Here is a 22,380-nt window from a genome sequence, read left to right on the forward strand (position 1 = left end):
CCATTCCCTTCTTACCTGCAGTCTCTTGACCGCTTCTGCGCTCCCGCAGGTGCGGACCAATTTCCGCTTCTGCGGTCCGGGGTTCCCAACCCATTTCCGCTACTGCGCTCCTTCTTCTGCAGGTGCGGTCCCACTTTTGCGGTGACCTGACCACATCTGCGGTCCCAGCCTTCACCCTTCACCACCGGTTCTGCGTCCTTTTGGTCGCTTCTGCGCCTCTACACCTACAACCAAAACTTTGTAGGTGTGGTTATACCAGATATCAACTGATTCAGCTATTTTTTCCAACCCCAGTTAAATCCGTTAACCCCGTCCAATCATACCAACCAGCCCCAAAACAAATTACGGACTTGTTCGAGGCCTCAAATCATATCAAACAACGCTAAAATCATGAATCGCCTCAAATCCAAGCTTAATGAACTTTAGAATCTCAAACTTCTACATTCGATGCCTAAACCCGTCAAATCACGCCCGATTGACCTCAAATTTTGCACACAAGTCATATTTGACATTACGGACCTTCTCCAACTTTCACAATTGGAATCTGACCCCGATATCAAAAAGTCAAACTAATGTTCTAAACGTCAATACCACACAAGAGGGGGTGATTTGTGTGATACCCAATTTTTCGATCTAGAAAAACCTGGTTCTTCTAGGTGTTCTAACTACTACTGTTGCGGAATTAAAAGTACAGAAAATAAAGAACACGGAGATTTTTACGTGGAAAACACCTGGCTCAAAAGGTGAAAAAAACCATGGCCTACTACTCAGTAGGATTTTTCCAAACATCCACTAAAATCACTAAGCCAAAACAGCATTTACAAAACCTCTTTGTAAACCTAAGGATTAACTCTAATCCCTGTGTAGCACACAACCTCAACTGTTGCGACACCTTCAAGTTAGCCTATAACTTGAACACTCAAAGTACCTATTTCAAATGCTTCTATGAAAGCTGAAAAGGTACAACTTTAAACCATCTACTACAATTGAACTAGAATAAGAATAAACACAACGGAACTGGTTCTTCTATATCGTTCAAGTAGCTTCAGGTGTGCACACTTAAATCTCACATAAATTGCTCGCAAAATTGCCTTGCTCGTTTGCTCTCAATTTAGGTTAACTTCTGCGTATGTGCAACACATGTAAAAGAAAACAATCACTGTTATTTAATGAGTTAGTAATCAGAGTTTGATTGAGACCCAATTGCTGATCTTCCATCGAAGTTGAGTCCTTGTACAATACAAACTCCAACCCTATCCTTTATCCGGATTGTGTCCTTTTCCCATCAGGATACTTTCTCTTCTCATCCAATATGCAACCTTTTCGATCAGTTCAGGAGATATTGCTGCTTGATCACTGAGACTTATCTCCTTCACGTGTATCTCATATGTCTAGGTTGATAAATATTGTGCCTCACATGATGGACCTGATCCATGACTGAGTTCATTTGTCATTCTTCAAAACTTCACCTGAACTTGGGCCAACAAATTCCCCCTTTTTGATGATGACAAACTCTATGCTTTTACTAATCAAAGAACCTGTAGGAACTCAGTTTGACCATCAACACATTAACTTAGAATTTTAACTTATCATCAAGGACCAGGTTTAATTAGGTTATAAATATCACATTATTCAGAATAAAGAGTAAAGGACAATATCTCTTCCCCCTTTTGGCATTATTGAAAAGTTGCATACATTGTGAATCCCAGATTTTAGTAATTACTCATGGCCACTTGGGCAACCGCAAGTGAAAACATGGATGAAATCATCAATAATCACCAAACATATTCAAACTATTAAGAGTAGAATCTTCATAGAACAAGAGAAACAACAGTTGTCATTGATAAGATATGTTTCCACCAACAAACCACAAAAAGAAAGAAAAACTTCCAAAATATGAGAAAAAAACAGAAAAAGTCCCTAATCTGGGTCCCTGGGGGTACTAGACTGGTTCAGAAGACAACAACTGGACATCCTAAGGTTTGGAGGAACTAGAGGGCTGGGTTTGGAGAAGGTTGAGCATATTCTGAAGCATCCCATCACTCTTCTCCTTTTCTTTTGCTAGCACAGTTCTGAGGCCATCTCTTTCAGTTTCCAGTTCAGCTACACGAGCCTGGAGCCTAGCAATTTCAGCATCCTTAGATCCACACTCTTGAACCAAAGCCCTAACCTTGCTGTTCACAGGTGTCTTCAGAGATGAACCAGGTTCAACTGGGGTGGCATTGACTGGATAGTCACAAGCCAGAAGAGTCTTGACGCCAAAGTGTTCCATGCTTGATGCCATCTCCCATTTCTTCAAAGGCACATTTAGCCTGTCCAGAACAGTAGTCAATATAAACCCATATGGGGTGGCATGAGCCTTGGAGCCATTTATGACCCTGTCCAGTAATTTGACAATAAAGGCAGGCCAATTGATTTGCATTCCTCTCACAAGGCACTCCATAAGAACCAGGTCCATGTAGTTGGCAGTGTGCCTCCTCTCCTGTCTGGGCAGCAGGCACTTGTTAACAAATTCAAACAAGACCTTGTGCTCAGGCCTCATCTCACTTTTATGCACAAACTTGGCTTCAGGCACATCTTCAGCAGTTGCGGCATCACAAAAATTCCTAGTGATTTGAAGAGCAGTAGGGAGAGAATCTAGACACGGACACCTTTGTCTTGTATAATCATCATACCCCACACTAGGTATGTCTAGAATCTTACCCAATTTGAGTGCATCAAACTGCACCCTTACTCATTTCACCAGACTGGTGACTACCCCATTCTTCATTGTGGCATTGGCCATAAACTCAATCAATTCTTTCCTAGCCAGCCTCCCATCCATTTCAAGGACCATGTCCTTCCAACCTTGTGCAGCTAAGGCATCCACCAGTCTTCTCATTCCTAGCTCATCCAGGTCTTTCAACAGTCTTCCTTTCAAAAAATTTCTTCTGCCAAAGATGGAAAACCTATCTTGTTCCTTTTCAGATTCCTCTTCTTCTTCTTCTCCTTCTCCACTGCATTCTTCTTCTTCCTCAGTAATGTTTACCTGCTTAGCTTTCACTGCAGATCGGGTTCTTTTGGCTAAAGAGGGTTCAACAGATACAGGTTCAGAGGAAGACTTCTTGGAAGAAGCCTTGGCCCTTTTTGGTTTGGGTGTAGGAACTTCCACAGTTGTTCCCCTTTCTTGATGGACCAGTTCTATCTCCTCTTCTTCTTCTTCTGCAACCTCAAAACTCTCCACAACCATTGCTTTTCCCTTCTCCTTCTTTTTCTTCTTGCTTTCTTCCAGAGCTTTCTGTAACTCAGCTTCACTTTGTTTGACCCTACTTCTAGTGGCTCTTCCCTTAGGTACTGAAGGTACAGTAGGTTTTAGGGATGACATTTTGATTTTCTTTGTTGGCTTGAAAGTAGTTGGAGCCTTTTGTGTGGAAGCTTTATGCTTCTTTGGATCATAACTGGCCCCAACCCTCTTCAGAAGATTAGCTAGTGTTTTCTCAGCACATGAACCAGGTTCACCTTGTTGCTTGCTTAGATGTACAAGCCCTTCAGCCGCCTCCCCAGAACCACTTCCCCCTGACTTGTTGCCACCTTCTTCAACACCTCTACAGATAGCCAGCACTTTTTGTTTCCTATTTTCCCGCTCATCACCACTTGCTCCCTCTATCTCTTTTTCTTTCTTTTCACCTCCACTTCTACTAGATTCAGCCCCCTTTACATCTTTGACAGGACCAACCAAGACAAACCTATTTTCTATATTTTGAACCACAGTAGAGAATACCGCACAAGAACTTACCTCACCAGGGGTTTCTTGAATTTTTTCAGTATCAGAAGACCCATGTTCTTCACCTTCGCTAGCAGAAATAAAAGCTTCAGACTCAGAGCTTGAGTCAGATTCTTGAGTAGGACTTTCCTTCCTCTGGCTAGCCTTCAATTCTTATTTAGACCTTTTCTTAGATCTCCAGAAGCTACAATTTTTCTGGCCAACATTTTCTACCTATGAAACGTAGGTTTTGGGTTTCACTAGGGGGTGTAGATGAGGATGTATTAGAAGGGGATACTGGTGGGGGAGTTCCAGGATTATCTTGAGGGTTAGTCATGGTGGATTGTTTCTTGATAAAAAATTGGGAATTTTTGGAGAGAAGAAGGGCGATCAGAACTTGAGAAGAGTTTTGACGGTTATGGACTAATGAAGAAGAGGTGTGGTGTATATTTAAAGATAACTAGAATTAAATGCAGTAACGACAGCTTTTTCAGAGGTCAATTAGAAGTCTAATCAAGGTATAATTCCTGTCTCTTAGTGATTATTAGGCATTGCTAGATTTTAGGCAAAAGTCCCAGTTTTTAGAGTTCTAGGGGAACGAAACTGGTTCAATGCTCAACGGATAGAATTTCTAGGAATTTGATGAATGTAGGACTTCAGCTCATGATTGGAAAAATAATCTTTCTAATTGTGCAGAGTATAGAAAACATACCTGAGCTTTTCATATGAACACATACTGATGAACCAGGTTCTTTATATAGAACTCTCTTGAACATGCCTCAAATGCCAAAATAGAAGAAACTTTGTAAGAGATCAGTGAGTCATACACACAGGAGTATACTAATTAAAGTATGAAACTGAGTAAGAATTGATCTAGATATTTACACAAAGTTAGAACTCCTAATCAAAAATTTTATTTTTTTATTTTTTTTAATATTGTGCATTCTGAACTGGACCTATTAGGTGATCTTAACCATCCCTAATTTCAACTTGTTCCTCTCAAAAAATTTTCTACTCAGTGATTTAGTGAAAGTCTCAGCTATTTGTTTATCAGTAGTACAGAATTCTATTGAAATCAATCCTTTTTCATAGTTATCTCTTAAGAAGTGGTGTCTAACATCTATGTGCTTAGTCCTTTTATGATGAACAAGGTTCTTTGTCATACTTATAGCACTAATGTTATCACAGAATATTGGAATACATTCCACTTCAATTCCAAAATCTACCAGCTGTTGTTTGATCCATAACAATTGGCACAACAAGAAGCAACAACAACATACTCAGCTTCAGTAGTAGATAGGGCCACCGAATTTTGCTTTTTGGTAGCCCATGACACAAGACATGAACCAAGGAAGTGTGTCATACCTGAGGTGCTTTTCCTGTCCACTAAGAAACATGTATAAACAACATCAACATATCCTACTAGATCAAAATTACTACCTTTAGGATACCAAAGACACAGATCAGTGGTGCATTTCAGATATCTCAGTATCCTCTTTACAGCAGTCAAGTGGGACTCTTTTGGATTTGCCTGAAAACAAACACAAAGCCCTACACTGAAAACAATGTCAGGTCTGCTTGCAGTAAGATATAAGAGTGAACCAATCATACCCCTATACAACTTTTGATCAACTGATGAACCAGGTTCATCAATATCTAATTTAGTGGCAGTTGCAATGGGTGTATCTATTTCTTTAGAATCCTCCATTTAAAACTTTTTGATTAGCTCTTTTGTATACTTCTGTTGATGGATCATGGTTCCATTTGGACTTTGTTTGATCTGCAAGCCTAAAAAAAAGTTAAGCTCACCCATCATGCTCATTTCAAACTCACTCCCCATTAGTTTTGCAAAGTCCTTACTCAGCCTATCAGTGGTAGCCCTAAATATGATGTCATCCACATATATTTGCACAACAAAGAGATCTTTACCTTTTTTCCTTAAAAATAAGGTACTGCCAATTTTACCTCTTGGGGCCTGCTTGAGACCATAAAGAGCCTTGTCTAACTTGTACACATGCTCAGGACATTCCTTGCTCTCAAACCCTAGAGGTTGTTTCACAAACACTTCTTCCTTTAGATAGCCATTCAGGAAGGAACTTTTGACATCCATCTGATGAAGAGTGAATTCCATGTGTGCTGCAAAGGCTATGAGGAGTCTGATTGCCTCTAGTCTTGCAACTGGAGCAAATGTCTCATCATAGTCTATGCCCTCCTCTTGGCTGTATCCTTGTACCACCAGTCTTGCTTTGTTTTTTGTAACTGTTCCATCTTCATCAAGTTTTTTTCTGAAGACCCATTTTGTACCAATGACTGATCTGTCCTTGGATCTCGGAACTAGATGCCAAACTTGACTTCTTTCAAATTGGTTGAGTTAATCTTGCATTGCATTCACCCAATCTGCATCCTGCAAAGCCTCAATAAAAATTTTAGGTTCAATAAGAGATAGGAAAGCATCAAAAACATAAAGATTCTTTAGCTGTGATCTAGTTTTGACTCCAGATGTTGGATCGGTAATAATGTTCTCAATGGGATGAGAACTTTGATACTTGTGAGGTTTCACAATCAACTGGTTTCTTCTAGATGTCTCTCTTATGTTTTGTTGCTGAGGAACAGGTTCCTCTAAAGGGTTTGATTCAATTTCTCCTTGATTAGTTCCCCCTGTCAGGTTGCCCTAATTTGAAGGACCTATTCCATCGCATGTTCCTTCTTTTGATGCCACTTTGACTTGTGCTGGGGATTCAGTCAATTCCTTTACCAATCCAATGACTTCATCTTCATGTTCCTGTCTCTCAGAAAGAATGTTAGTTTCATCAAATACTACATGTACACTTTCTTCTACACATAGAGTTCTTTTATTAAACACTTTATATGCTTTGCTATGTGAAGAATATCCCAAGAACACTCCCTGATCATTTCTGGCATCAAACTTACCTAGGGAGTCTTTTCCATTATTGTGCACATAGCACTTGCAACCAAATGCCCTAAGATGGGATATGTTTGGTTTTCTCCCTTTAAGTAACTCATAGGGAGTTTTCTCTACCAGAGGTCTGGTCATGCATCTATTGATTATGTAACATGTAGTGTTTACATCCTCTGCCCAGAAGCTGTGGGGCAATTTACTAGAAAGCAACATGGTTCTAGCCATGTCCTCAAGAGTTCTATTCTTTCTTTCAACTACTCTATTTTGTTGAGGGGTCCTAGAGGAAGGGAAATTATGATCTATACCATTTTCATCACAGAATTCAGCAAACTTGGAATTTTCAAATTCAATTCCATGATCAGACCTAATGGATGCAAGTTGATTTCCTAATTGTTTCTGAGTTTTTCTAACAAATGCAATAAACATGTCAAATGATTTATCTTTGGAGGTTAGAAATAGAACCTAGGTAAATCTAGAATAATCATCGACAAGCATCATTACATATTTCTTTCCACCTCTGCTCATGGTTCTCATTGGACCACATAGATCCATATGGACCACTTTCAACAACTTGGTTGTACTTACCATTTTCTTGCTTTTGAAGGATGATCTTACCTGCTTCCCCCTTGCACATGCCTCACAAACTTTGTCTTCCTTGAACTTGATATTAGGTAACCTTATCACTAAGTCTTTGGAGACTAATTTGTTTAGCTGATTTAGACTTGCATGACCAAGTCTTTTGTACCACAGGAGGGGATCATTAACCAACACACTTAAGCAAGTGAGTTCATTTTCTGAGAGAGTAGACAAATCTACAATGTAAATATTGTTAACTCTTTTTCCCTGCAAAACAATCTTGTCAGTGGTAAGGTTAATCACAAAGCATTTGGTAGAGGTAAAAGCTACAAGATTACCTCTGTCATACAATTGTGACACACTTATTAGGCTATATTTCAAGCCATCTATCAGGTAGACATTCTCTATGGGATGAGAATCTGTTTTACCTACCTTTCCAACCCCAATGATCTCACCTTTCTTTTCATTACCAAAGGAGACATTACCTTCTTTTAAGTCCTCAAGTGAAAGGAACTGGTCCTTGTTCCCAGTAATATGTTTTGAGCAGCCACTATCCGTATACCATATTTGGCTCCTCCCTTTCACTTGGACCTGCAAAAAGAAATCAGGGGTTAGTCTTAGGAACCCAAACTAGTTTGGGTCCCTTTCTATAGGCAAAATGATGAATCAAATTCCTTCTTGCCCACCCAGAAAACTTGTTTTTCTCTTGAACAAAGATTTTGTTCTTTTGACTGCCTTTTCTTTTGCATTACATTCATTTTGTAATGGCCAGTCTTGCCATAGTGTGTGCAGATTTTATTTTCAGGAAGAGTGAGGTACTTGCTTTTAGGGTCCCATTTTGGAGCTTGAGTCCCATAACCAAGTCCTCTTTTGTTACTATTGTGATGCTCTTGCAGCCAAGAGAGTGCATCAGAAGCCTTGTTCCACTTGCAAGTTCTGTCTAGTTCATGTTTCACCTTTCCTAGATCTTCCTTTAGGACTTTGATGAATTCATCTTTCTTATACAATTCATCTTTCATTTTTCCCAAATTTTCTTCTAAAGTGAGATATGTGTGATCAGCTTTCTTCTTTCCTGTTCCTAGTTTCAGTTTTAAGTTTTCAGACCTAAGTTCTAGGACACTGTTATCAAGTTCAAGAACCTGGTTCTTCAACTCAGCATTTGTGTTATCACTCTCATTAGCCCTAGACTCTAGACTTTTGCATTTTGCTTTTAGGATCACACATTCCCTAGACAGAACTTCCTTCTCATTGTTAATTATCTCAGACTCATCAATGAAGTCTAGTAATAGCTCAGCCAACTTTTCTTTAGACAAAAATTTAATTTTATCTTTGAGATGAAGGATACTTACCTATTGTTCATCATCTGATTCTCCGATGGCCATTAGTGCTTGCTCTTCTTCAACTTCATCTTCTAAGTCTTTATCTGAAGTTTCTCCCCAAGCAGCAACCATAGCCTTGGTTGAACCTTTGTTCCTTTTTGGTTGAACCTGTTCCTTCTTCATGTTCCCTCGTTCAGTCCTTTCTTTATTTCACTCGATTTCCCATTAAGGGCAGTTCTTGATCATGTGATCAGTCTTACCACACTTGTAGCAACCTTCATTGGTCTGTTTCTCAGGAGCTCTTGACTTGTTAAAGGTTGTACCTCTTGAAGAACCCTTTCCTCTCATCAGGTACTTTTTGAAATCTCTAGTGATCATAGCCATCTCATCATCTTCCAGATTTGAACCTTCAGCAATTCTGAGAGCTAGGCTTCTCTCCTTCTTGGGTGTATCCATCTTCATGGTTTGCCTTCTCAGTTTATAAGCAGTAAGATTTCCAATCAGTTCATCCAGTCTGAGAGTAGCAATATTCTTGGATTCCTGAATGGCAGTGATTTTGCTTTCCCATGAGACTGACAGAACCCTTGTCAGGATTTTCTCAACCTTGTCTTCTTCAAGAATAATCCTTCCAAGAGACTTAAGTTCATTTGTCAGTGTAGTGAACCTAGTATACATCTCTTGGATAGTTTCTCCTTCCTTCATAGTAAAATTCTCATATTGAGAATACATCAGTGTTCCTCTGGATCTTTTCACTTGAGGTGTTCCTTCATGAGCCACTTACAAAGTGTCCCATATCTCCTTAGTGGTAGTACAACTTTGGATCCTACTGTACTCATTTGGACCTAGTCCACACACAAGCCATTTCTTGGCCTTAGCATTTTTCTCCCACTTCTTTAGGTCTTCAGCAGTGCAGTCAACCCTTGTCTTTGGCACATCCACTCCTTCCTCATTTTTCATTGCAGTTGCCAAAGGGCCATCGGTGACTATGTTCCAGAGTTCATAGCCTTCTCCTATAATGTGATCCTTCATCCTGTTCTTCCACCAAGAGTAGTATTGTCCATTGAACAGTGGAGGCCTGGCAGTGGATTGCCCTTCCCAGTTCCCAGGTGGTGCACTCATGTTGATCTTTTTCGAAGGTGTTAACCTCTTCAAGGATAACATGCTCTGATACCAATTGATGTTCTAAACGTCAATACCACACAAGAGAGGGGGGTTATTTGTGTGGTACCCAATTTTTCGATCTAGAAGAACCTGGTTCTTCTAGGTGTTCTAATTACTACTGTTGCGGAATTAAAAGTACAAAAAATAAAGAACACATAGATTTTTATGTGGAAAACACATGGCTCAAAAGGTGAAAAAAACCACGACCTACTACTCAGTAGGATTTTCCCAAATATCCACTAAATTCACTGAGCCAAAACAGCATTTACAAAACCTCTTTGTAAACCTAAGGATTAACTCTAATCCCTGTGTAGCACACAACCTCAACTGTTGGGACACCTTCAAGTAAGCCTATAACTTGAATACTCAAAGTACCTATTACAAATGCTTCTATGAAAGCTGAAAAGGTACAACTTTAAACCACCTACTACAATTGAACTAGAATAAGAATAAATACAACGGAACTGGTTCTTCTATCTCGTTCAAGTAGCTTCAGGTGTGCATACTTAAATCTCACATAAATTGCTCGCAAAATTTCCTTGCTCGTTTGCTCTCAATTTAGTTTAACTTCTGCGTATGTGCAACACCTGTAAAAGAGAACAATCACTGTTATTTAATGAGTTAGTAATCAGAGTTTGATTGAGACTCAATTGTTGATCTTCCATCGAAGTTGAGTCCTTGTACAATACAAACTCCAACCCTATCCTTTATCCGGATTGTGTCCTCTTCCCATAAGGAGACTTTCTCTCCTCATCCAATATGCAACCTTTTCGATCAGTTCAAGAGATATTGTTGCTTGATCACTAAGACTTATCTCCTTCACGCGTATCTCACATGTCTAAGTTGATAAATACTGTGCATGATGGACCTGGTCCATGACTGAGTTCATTTGTCATTCTTCAAAACTTCACCTGAACTTGGGCCAACACAAACTCTCAGTCAAACTTCTCAAAAACCTTCAAATTTCTATCTTTAGCCAAATGACTTCAAAATGACCTACGGACCTCCGAATTCACTTCCGATCGCGCTCCCAACTCCAGAATCACCATATGGAGCTACTCCCAGACTCGGAATCCCAAACGGACATCGATAATACTGAAATGCACTTCAACCCAAACTTATGAAATTTCTTCCAAAATGCTAACTTCCACAATAGGTGCCAAAACGCTCCCGGGTCATCCAAAACCCGATCCGGGCATACACCCAAGTCCGAAATCATCATACGAACCTACTGGAACCTTCAGATCCCGATTTCGAGGTCGTTTACTCTAAAATCCAATCTTAGTCAATTCTTTCAACTTAAAGCTTCCGAAATGAGAATTCCCTTTCCAAATCAACTCCAACTTCTTCGGAATTTAATTTCGACCATGCGTACAAGTCATAATACCTGAAGTGAAGCTGCTCATGGCCTCAAACTGCTGAACGATGCGCTAGAGTTCAAAACGACCGGTCGGGTCATTACAATATTATATTTGAACTGCTTTCCTACTCAAATAATATTTTTTTATTATTAATTTTTCGTATAATATAGAAAAATATACCCAATTATTAAAGAACAACTAAAAAAAATTAAGAATATAAATGTGTGAGAAAAGAAAGAAAAAGATTGGTAAGAGCCAATACCACTAATGATTTTGCAATCATAAAGATCTAAAAATGGAATGCCATATCAATCTTTTTATTCTTTGAAAATGAAGTTTATAGTGGATAAAATTATAATTACGGTTAAATATTCAAACATGAGATGAACTAGTATTAAGAATCTAAATCAACAGAAAATAAATTATATATAATATTAAAACTTAATAATCAAATCTTTCAATTAATTATTTAGCAAGAGAATCTAATTAAATTATTTTTCAAATTCATCATACGAGTAAAATTATTTTTCAAGTAAAAAAAAAATTCAGGATACATAAATTTATTCCATAAAAATAGTATTAGAAATTAAAAAAATAGATTACAAAGTAAAAAAGATTAGTATAATATTAAGAATGCCATACAAGTGTTTGAGGAAGCACAATCAAAGCTAAATCCTGAACAAGAATAACCTTTCAAGACTATATTATAAAAAGTCGACTCTGGTATAGCGAGATTATCCTTTGTAGATGCCTCCGGCGGAATCAAAATAATATTCTTATGCCATACATTACTTGCAAATATCAGATCAAGAGGCATGATATTGTTAGAAATAAGAACAAGTGGTGTACCAACAACGATTTTATTATGAGGTCGTACAACTCACTTTAGATTTGATATACCTCTTCAAATTTCTGAAATAACCATCACAAATATATCAAAGCAGAACAATTATACTAAATTTATAGGGAAAGCAAAAGTGATAATATGGTATGAAGTGTTTTTGGCTAAGCGTCAAACGATCGAAACAATCGCCCAGAGTTTTAGAGATATATTGGATATCGATGAACCGTTTGGTGGAAAAGTAATAGTTTGGGAGGTAATTTCTGTAAAAAATGATCAGTAGTTTCAAAATTGACCAAAGTAGAAATTGTAAAATCTAGCTTGCCAAAATTATGCTTATGACCTCAAACAAAAAATATTCAAATGACAAGAAATATAAAAGTAAGAACAGATCCAACATTTAGTGACTTCTTGCTTTGTGTCGGAAACGAAGAAGAGCATCCAATAAAAGATGATTTGGTTCTTCTAGAACACTTGGTTATCAACCTCACTGATAATAGTAGTGCATTTAATAAGAAAATATTTTCATCATTAGATTAAAATGCAATTTATGAGAATTACATGATAGAAATTAAAGAGCTATCTTAGTTAGTAGAAATGAATTTATTGATCAACTAAATAAAAGGTTGATCGCTAATTTTATGGTAAAACAAAATATTTTTTAGTTTTGACTCAGCAAAAGATGATACCAACAATTACTACCAAGAAAAATACTTAAATACTTTAATACCAAATGACCTTCTACCGTACATGTTTATTGTCAAGTTCATTATTTCTTACGGATATTAGTGTGACCATATATATAATAGATTAAGTTAAAATTGATCTTTCATTGCATATAGGTTGATTTTGAAGAAAAATATGCCCCTCATGCTACTGAAAACTTAGATCTGCTGAATAACTTATGTAATAGTACACATACGGTATATAGAAGTTTTAATGATAACGTCATATATGCGGAACTTATCATACTGGTCAATGTGCTTCTAAGTGTCTGTTTATCCCCGAATTCAACTTTCGTCTTCCAAAACTAAAGAATATTCTTCTAAATTCATGTGAAAATAATTTTCAGTATGTTTATGTTTTATAGTTATAATAAATAAAGCACACGGACAAACATCCTAAATATTGGACTATATTTACTATAATATGTTTTCTTACGTGAATAACTATATGTTGCACTTTCAAAAGAGATATCAATATCGACAACAAGAGTTCTGGTTATGGCAGAATAACCAAAGTATTATAAGGAAACATATACAAAAAATATTGTCTATAAAGAAGTGTTCGGTAAGATACCATTACATTAGATATCTTTAAATTACAATACATAATTATCTACTTAATATGACTAAAATTGATCATTTATGTAAGTTTTGATGATGTCCTTTCATTTTGAATTCACATATTATGCTAATGTAATAATATTTTTCGGCATTTAGATGATTGTTGTAGTAATATATATAAAATTTCTCTATTAATTAAATTTTATTATTCCTTCACGTAAATAAATATTTAAACCATTATGTGGCATTAACACGTTTATACATACTAGTTTTATATAATATTATTAATACACTAAACTGAAAAACTTTAGGGCAGTATTGATAAATGTTAGGGGAAAAAGTTCCCTCAAATGACAGTAAAGTTCCCTCTTGGTCAAATACCTTTGCTCAGTTCATCTGGCAGAATCTTCCGACGCCATCGATTCATCTCCATCATGGCGAACCAAAGAAGCTACTTTGATTCAGCCACAGCGGCAAACACAAACTACCCAATTCCATTATCTCCGCCAATGCCTGACATATCTAAGGAAATAGAGCCGCATAGAGCCTTAACTGCTTCTTCAAAATCCGCTCTTTTTACTCTTTCTAGAAGCCATGTTATCTTTGAAGATGAATGGCTCATTGCGGTTAATAAGCCCCAAGGAATTTACTGTGAGAGTGTTTTGTCTTCACTCCCTGCTTTACTTAAAGACAATGGTGAGATTTCTTTCATCTTTTTATTTTTTTATTTTACGCTACGGTTAATATTTGGTTGTTTTCTGTAATATCTGGAGTTTGAAGTGGAGAAAATGAACTCACGGATAACATTTGGATTAAAAAAGTTTACAATTTACTAACATATTTATTATTTAGCTATTCTTTATTAAAGACCGATTCCTCGGTGAAGTGGCGTATGCCTTCAATGCCTTTGTTTAGCGCATTAAAGCGCTATCTAAGCAAGACAAAGTGTCTAACTTGGGCTTCACCTAGTTTCAAGGTCTTACCGCGCCTCAAGAGAGGTTTGATAACAATGACGCATTTGCAGATTTGATAAAGATAATCTAGAGTATATATCGGTTATGGGATTGTTTTATTCACTAGACCATGTTTAATCACATAGGTTAGAATTGAATTTGTTTATCCGTAAAACGGTACAGTTGAATTTATAGCGTGATTTATAGACAAGCGAATCGATTTGACCCAAAAACAGTAAGTAAATGAAAACATACATAAGATTATCAAATGAAATCAAAGAAGATAACAAGCCTGACTAAGGACTTTAGCCTTTTCCGGTGGCAAGGATGAATATAATGTTCAAGTGTTAAAATTGAGTATATGGCGATAGAGTATAGCCTTTTTTGTACAAGAAATTTCATGTGTCATAATGGATGTTAATCTTCCTATTTCTAGCTTACTTAGGCAGACAAGATCCTAAAATCATGCTCCTCTTGAATAAGAATAAAATCGTCATTGATAGATGCATAACGACTGGTTTTGAATGATGATATTCTCTGTAACGGCGGCTCATTAAATGCTATTTGATATCATATCTTCGAATCTTAATTCTCAGCTCACATTCTCTTCGGGATTCATCCTGCACCAATCACACACCCGCATCCGGTGACAGCTATGTGTTGGTTCACTTTCCACTTGCCTTTTGTTCTACGTGTAACCTCACCATTCGACTAACTGTCATCAACCAATTTTACCCCATACAAAATTAAAACCTCAAGACTTGTTTGGTTTGTCATATAATAGAAACTAATCTGACCATAAAGCTTTATGAAAAGTTGGTTTTTAGTAAAAACTCTACATTTGCTAATACTGCTCTTCATTACTAAAACACGTTTTGGTCTCTAATGTAAAGCTTTGTATAACTTATATGGGAATTTGTTGTTTTACACAAGATAGAACGTAGAATAAGAATGCACGTATATTGTTCCTTATCAACAAAAAAAATGCGCGTATATTGTGATCTCCACATAACAATACATGCATTCTTATATATCACATAGCAATCCATGTATTATTATTCACCTCATGAGAATCCATGTATTTCTATGTAATGATCCTTCTATTATTATTTGTCGTATAATAATCGTTTTATTAAATATTATAATCTTCGTATAACTAGTTCATGAACCAAATGGCCCCTAAGAGTCTCCACCTATTCCCACTCCGGAAAGATAATATAAGAACCACCTTTCTGATAGAATTAGTTACTTTGCTTCTAGTCCTATCCTATCTAGTGTTATCACACAAGGTACAGGGAATCTTGTTATCAAAACTATTTATACAGTGGCAACAATGTGCTGAAGCTCATTATATGAAAGAACTAGGCATTGAGTTTGCCTACCAGTAGTGAAATATACTACCAGTTCAAAAAGAAAAGGTATTGAAATATTTTACCCCGTCCTTTCTTATCCAGGGAGGAAGGAAAACAGATGATTTAGTTGTTTTTCTGATGAATGATATACATAATAAATCCTTGCTTGATAGGTAACTCTTGTACTTCTGTTTATTCACCATGTATAATCAAATAGAGGCTTTTAAATGCCTAAAGATGGTTTTAGGAGAGAAGAGGAATGAAGTTAATGATAGGTATAAAAGATGCTTGATAGGTATAACTCTTGTACTTCTGTTTATTCACCATGTATAATCAAATAGAGGCTTTTAAATGCCTAAAGATGGTTTTAGGAGAGAAGAGGAATGAAGTTGATGGTCTTTCAGGGACTTATGGATGTCCATAACTTGTACTGTGAAACAGACATTTTAATCATCTTATGTTTAAGTGAAGAAATAAATTGACAAATGCCACTTGGGTACTTCTGAGGTTTCCTTGCGTTTTAACCACCACTTTTAATATCTTCAGGGGCTAATGTTTCCGAGCTTCATTTAGCTAATAGACTTGATCGTGATACGAGTGGTGTGATGTTGATTACTAAGTTGCACAAAGTAGCAGCTAAGTTTGTAAAAGCATTTACAGACCATAAGGTACGGAAAACATACCTGGCTTTCTGTGTTGGGCTTGCTCCAAAATGGGAAAAAATAACTGTTAAATCAGGTCATGGCCGATCAAAATATGGAGCTTGGCGTGTTTATGCTGCATCAGATGTGGGCAGGAAACTGCCAGGTGGATCACTTGTTAAAGACATGGAGACCACTTTTGAAGTATTATCAGTGAACAGTGGTTTTAAAGAGGTCTCTGACTTACAAAAAGATGAAGCTGTAGTCATAGTTCAAGAGAAATCAGTCATTGGTTGTGACTTGAAGAACGATGAGATTTTGGTCAGGGCACGCCCTCGAAGCGGAAGAACACATCAAATTCGCTTGCATTGCCAGTATCTTGGAATTCCTATACGAGGAGATGTACGATATGAAGGTGTCTATGATTGGAAAGGCAGCAGATATGATGGTCATGATCTTCATGCAGAAAGTTTATCTTTTGAGCATCCTATTACTGGGAAACCAATCCTGCTTCAGGCACCTCCACCTTCGTGGGCTATTCAACCTTTAAGATCTCAGTTCGAGTAATGATTGAGCTAGCAGTTTGAAAGCATTTTGGGCTCTCTTAAACAAATGGTAAGATCTTTGCCTTTCGTAACTCTGTTAAATTTGATAGTTCTTTTGCCTCTGAATTTTTGCTTCTTGAAATTGTTATTGACAATGCTTAAAATTTGACCAGTAATTTGTTTTTTGTACACCTCAACAGATTTGGAGCAAGACAGACCAAGAAAGAGTTAAGTTCATAATGGCTATGAACTTAATTTATTCTGAGCTTTTGGGGAGATGTTCTTTTTTACCCTGTAATTAGTGACCTCAAAGGCAAATGGCAATGCACTGGCATCACTTTGCAAGTTGTTCAACAAGGGATGGAGTTGCAGAAAAGAAGGGGTAGTTGTTATTTTGGGTTGAGGTGTTTAAGTGGTGAGGGGGTTGCCAGTTGGTCAATTCTCACTATTTTCATTCATGTTTTAGGTTTCTGATTTTCATTAACAGGCTAAGCTTTGCCCTGGTCACTCCATGCAAAAAAGGGTTGACAAGGATTAGTAGATGACTGCAGAAACTGCTGGAGAGTAAATATAAGAAATAGTTATTCGCATATGGCGTTTGTACCAAACCAAGCAATACTTTACTATATATTAGAAGTGAGACTTTGGGTGTACGAACACTGCAATTTTAAGTTGTACAAAAGGCAGTGTGCATAATACTTTATAGTTGGGCTTACCTCATTAGTGATTTTACACGTGTACTGCATCTTTGTTGTGCAATAAACCATGTTTACTTCACTATTTCTGATATCTCCACGGCTCTCTGCAATTTTCCTCATGCTTCGCTACTTCAAGAGTTCAATGTATCATCTTTCTTTGGGTGAATTTATCGATTCTTATGGGCTTTTCTTTCTTCTTCCCTTTTTTAGTGTGGGAATTTATATGTCCAAGTGTTCTCCTGTTCCTTTTTTCAGAATTATTTCTTGAATGCTCGCTCTTTCTAATTTTATAATCTGCTAGCTATTAATTTTCTAGCTTCTGTTGTGTTTTGTTTTTATATTCTTTTGAATAATTTCTTGCTAGATGTTCTTCATGCATGTCTGAAATTCCATCTGATTTTGATATGCATGTTTGGAAATAAATACCTAGGTGCATATTTTTTGTTCCTAATTTTGGTTGTGTAGATGATGTTTATAGTCTGCAAATTTTATTCTTTAAAGGTGTCCAGTCCATTGACAGTGAATTGAAAGCGTGTGTTTTTCTGCTTTATTTTTAATTTGTTTTCTTCCTTCTTAAAAAAGCGGATCTGAAGTTGTGTGATGGTTATGTTCTCTGTTTTCGTTCTCTCTTATGAGTACTTTGTGTAATATGTGATTCCTATAAATGACTCTCACCATTACTCTGCTATTGAAGGGTGATGCATCTAGGTGTTTGATAAAAAACGTTTTGCAAAGCACTATTTGGTTCTTAAACTCTCATTATTTCAATATAATGGTCAATATTTCATGCATTGCAACAGAACAGGGCGTGGATCGTCTGTTTGTAACTGTGACAGGCTTGAACCAATTATCTGATCAAGAAAAAATTCCTCTGGCAGATTTGAGAGGAGCTGGATCGATGAACATGGGAACTACTATCAATTGATAGGTGATCGGAATACACTATTAGTGGACAATGAACCATATGGTAAGCATCAAAATGTGTAAATGTCATGAATCTTATGTTATGTTCCACATGCCTATGTGATCTTTGGTGATATTTAGGGAAAATATGACCAACTCATATGTCGTTGGTTAGTCTTATTGAGCAAGAAGTTCCTTCTACTTATTTTAAATTAGATGTGAGTATACTTCTCGCCTTACATTTATGTTTATATATCTATCATTTCCCTGCCTGGAATTAAATCTCAGATTGATGTTATAGCATAAAAATGCGAGGATAGTCAACAAGTCATGCTCAATATACAGGATTGTGAATAGTGTCATGGTTCAATAACTATCTGTATTACAATTTATAGAGTCATGTGATTGGCTTAACCGCAACAATTTGGTGGTAAATTGAATTCGGAATTTATATGTACTGCAGAGTCATGTGATTTTATGTGTTTTATCAACTTTTTGGATTATCAGTATTAGAATGTTATTATTAATTAATCTTCATATTATGTGATGTATGAATTCATGTTTATTTGTGTTATCTTCTTCTTCTTTTTTTGGTTAGAAGGGGGGATTGGTTAAATTAACAACTAAAAGTTAAATCAGATACATCAGAGAGGTAATTTGTATCCCCTGTAGCAGCCATAGATTGTTCCATAGTATCACTATCACAGTCCAAAATGGTTCTTGGAAAAATAGTTCCTATTATCATGTCAACTGCTTCTCCTAAAATGCGAAGTCTACCTTTTGATCTATATAGTGAATGGCCTCTATTTTCTGCTGCAGGTCAATATGTCTACTTCTGGCCAACAACATTCCGTTGCTAAAATATGTAATTTTGGTGGCTGAGTGTTAATGCTAACAGTAAATATATGTTAAAAAGATGACTCATTAATACATGGGAATCTGATTATATTTGATGATCATACTTGAATACTCTCAGGCGGTACAGTTCCTCGGTAGACATGCAAAGTTCGTGCTACTTCTCAATTGGAAAGCAGCTGATCAGATGTTGCTTAATCCACTGATTTATCGTTAAAGAAATTTGAGAAGCCTAAGAAGTCAGGTACAGTATCTACTGGATGCGGTTCTACTTATCATTTAATAATTGTAGGTTTGCATGGATATACTTGATGGTATTCAGTTACCTTGTAGGTAACATGTTGGTAATCTGAAAGCTACTGCTTTTAATGTTTTCTTCCTAGGTCGGAGACTATCTAGAAGGTAATTCAAAGATTTTTTCATATTGTTCCTTGCTCAGAAAATGTTCGTGTAATACTTTTCACGACAAAGACTGGTATTTTGAACAAAAATATTCTTACTTCTACTATAAAATACAAGACATTCCCAATGTTCAAAACCTTTAGGCTTAATAATGTATTAAAGAATTGATTTTTTAGTATTTTTCACGTGAAGTTTAACATATATTTCTATCGTAAAACTTACATTTACTTTATCAGGAGAAAGGAAATGGAAAATCGTTGAATGTACCTTATATTTTGACCATGTTGCAGCTACCGTGGCTATTTGTCAAGTTTGTTTTGTTTTTCAATAAAAAGCTTTCATATCTTTTCTTCATTACTCTATTCCTTTATACATCATATTTACCAGGACACTGAAGTATATCTATATGAACGTACTATTTTTTCTCCTCCATTTGATATGTTAACTACCTTTGGAAAACTAATGAAAATGTCATTGTTATTGGATGTATAATAGTTGAAATAAAAAATACATAAACAAAGGAAAATTGAATTTGCTTCAAGGAAATTAGCAGTTACTTTTGTGATTCATCTTCACAGGATGAACCTTTATAAGGTCATTCTAATGATCTCAAGTACATTCGAGCTTATGGCGTGGTATGAATGTAATTCTATGCTATTATTGATGAAGTGCACACCAATCCAGGTAAAAGGTGATGTGGGTGATTAATCTGGCGTTTGGACACTTGGAGATGCAAGAAAATGACCCAAATTAGGACCTCCCTCAAATTGACACATTTATATCAACACAAGTGTCTTCTTTGACATTCCCTTAGCTTGAAAAGGATTTGACCCTTCAATTCGTTGGAGAAGAATCAGGAAGAGAAAAATCCAAGATTTACCACTTGCTCACCTGACTTGTAAAGACCAAATTAATAAGATGGATAAGTCCCATTCCATCCCACTTTTTCTTCCCCTAACTTTTGTAAGTGCCTTGATTATTCCTATACTATCTCTTTCCCTTGCCATTTGTCTTGCCGTTTACCAATTAATGTTAAAATCCAAAGACTAAATTTAGCTTTAATTTGACTTGAAGCAGTCGATTCTTGAGTTTTCAACACATGCAGCTTTCAAAGTACAAACGTTATTCCAAGTTTCTTCGTGGAAAAAGATTTAAGCTCATACTCAGCGATTGATTTCATTTAGTCTTATTGGTTTTCCGTGGAATTTTTAACTCTCTAAGAATTGGGAATTTTTTTCAATCTGGACTTATTCCGATGCTCAGAAATACGGGATGATCATGTTGAGCAGTTGCTATTACCTTCCAGATCTGTTGCATCAAGTAAGACCCGAACCTCAGTATTTCGGACGTTGTTAGCAAGAAAAAAAGATAAATTTCATTAGAGTGACGACATATTTATGCGGCAATAGATGTTGTGGCCATATAAATTTTGTTGAAATTAAATTCATTAAATAATTTGGACTATATTTTAAATTCAAGATATATTGGTCCAAATAAATATTATAGGCTAATATAATTGAATTAATTATTTAAGTCCAATAAATATTGACTGGGCTAGCCCATTTAATTGGGCTACAAATGATGAGCCCATCTCATTAGGCCCAAAAAGTCATCTTCCTAGAGGCCCAATGCCACGCGTCAAATGACGTGGCACGCCAAGTCAAACGAAAGAGCCAATAGGATCGTGCCATGTGTCAAAATGACAAAGCATGCCCAGTCACACTAAAAGGCCAATAAAATCACGCCACGTGTGCAAGTGACATGTTCTGGCTAATCAAATGCGGTCATGTCACATTTCAATTTGATTGGTCAGAAAGAGTTTGTTCTTATCACAACTCCTCCTTTCCACAACTATAAATAGGGGCCTTCATAACTCAGAAAAGACACCAGAAGTTATAACAAGAAGCAAGAGAGAGCTCGTGGATCAAACGCCGCAAATTTCTCTGCAAGTTTCAAGCTTCAAGCAATCAAGTTCAAGAAATCAAGTTCAAGCTCAAGAACGAAGAACAATTCAAGTATTCAAGATCAAGAACGAAGTCAAATCAAATACAAGGCGTTCAAGATCAAGGCTACTTGTTTGTGATAAAATTCGTGGCAACAATCAAAGTGTTCGTGACGGATAAATCAAATTACAATTCAAGATCAAGCTCAAAGGCCCTTGAATTTATACTAGAAAAGTAGAATCAGAGGAATCATAGAGATTGTAACACTCAAATATTTGAAATAAAATACTACGATTGTTGCGATATTTTTCGGTCTTGATTTTATTTTCTCGACCCAAATTTATTGTCTACAGATGTATCATAGATAAAATGCTGCACTTATTATTATAATTATCTCCTTATGAGGCCTTTTCTAAGATTTAGATACATGATTCAATGATAGAGTTTCAATATTCAAATATCCAAAGAGTACAAATAAGGGTATAGTAACATTTTGAAGGATGAAATGTAAACATTTAAAGCAATAATGACAATGCCTTATGATATCCGCAAATTTGTCATCTTTTCTCCACTCCCTTTTTGTGAAAAAAAGTTTCCTATAATTTATGGCTATTTCTCTGATGCAAAAACAAATATGAGACTTAAACTTTACAAAGATAAAGCTTTATTGTCTGTCACTTCGACTCTATAGGGACAAATGTTGTAGCAGATTACTATTTGTAAATCTTTTTCGACTCTTGGAAGTGACTCTGAGTAGTCAATATCCTTCTTGCATTTTTCTGATTATTAAATATAGTGTTGTAAGATAATTCCTTTTCTCTCCCCATGCTTGATTCCTCTCTGTCCAAATACCTTGTCTCAACAAAAAGAAAGTCTTGCTGT

At 36.4% G+C, this 22,380-nt stretch overlaps 1 protein-coding gene across 4 annotated transcripts; it reads left to right on the forward strand.

The window, feature by feature from the left end:
• Window positions 1-13,509: 13,509 nt before the first annotated feature.
• Window positions 13,510-20,636, forward strand: LOC104216939 (RNA pseudouridine synthase 1). 4 transcript variants are annotated; one of them, XR_011405402.1, is made up of 6 exons: window positions 13,531-13,902; window positions 16,058-16,767; window positions 16,898-17,112; window positions 18,274-18,362; window positions 19,118-19,397; window positions 20,240-20,636. XR_011405402.1 is itself a non-coding variant. In XM_070168095.1 (3 exons), the coding sequence occupies exons 1-2, from the start codon at window positions 13,557-13,559 to the stop codon at window positions 16,717-16,719; spliced, it is 1,008 nt and encodes a 335-aa protein (XP_070024196.1). In that variant the 5' UTR covers window positions 13,510-13,556; the 3' UTR covers window positions 16,720-16,767; window positions 16,898-17,354. The 4 variants fall into 4 exon arrangements, 1 of the variants encoding a protein (XP_070024196.1); XR_011405403.1 differs by having other exon boundaries at window positions 19,275-19,555; XR_011405401.1 differs by having other exon boundaries at window positions 19,275-19,397.
• Window positions 20,637-22,380: the final 1,744 nt, after the last annotated feature.

The sequence above is a fragment of the Nicotiana sylvestris genome, chromosome 1 (assembly GCF_000393655.2).
Source record: "Nicotiana sylvestris chromosome 1, ASM39365v2, whole genome shotgun sequence".
Taxonomy (NCBI): domain Eukaryota; kingdom Viridiplantae; phylum Streptophyta; class Magnoliopsida; order Solanales; family Solanaceae; genus Nicotiana; species Nicotiana sylvestris.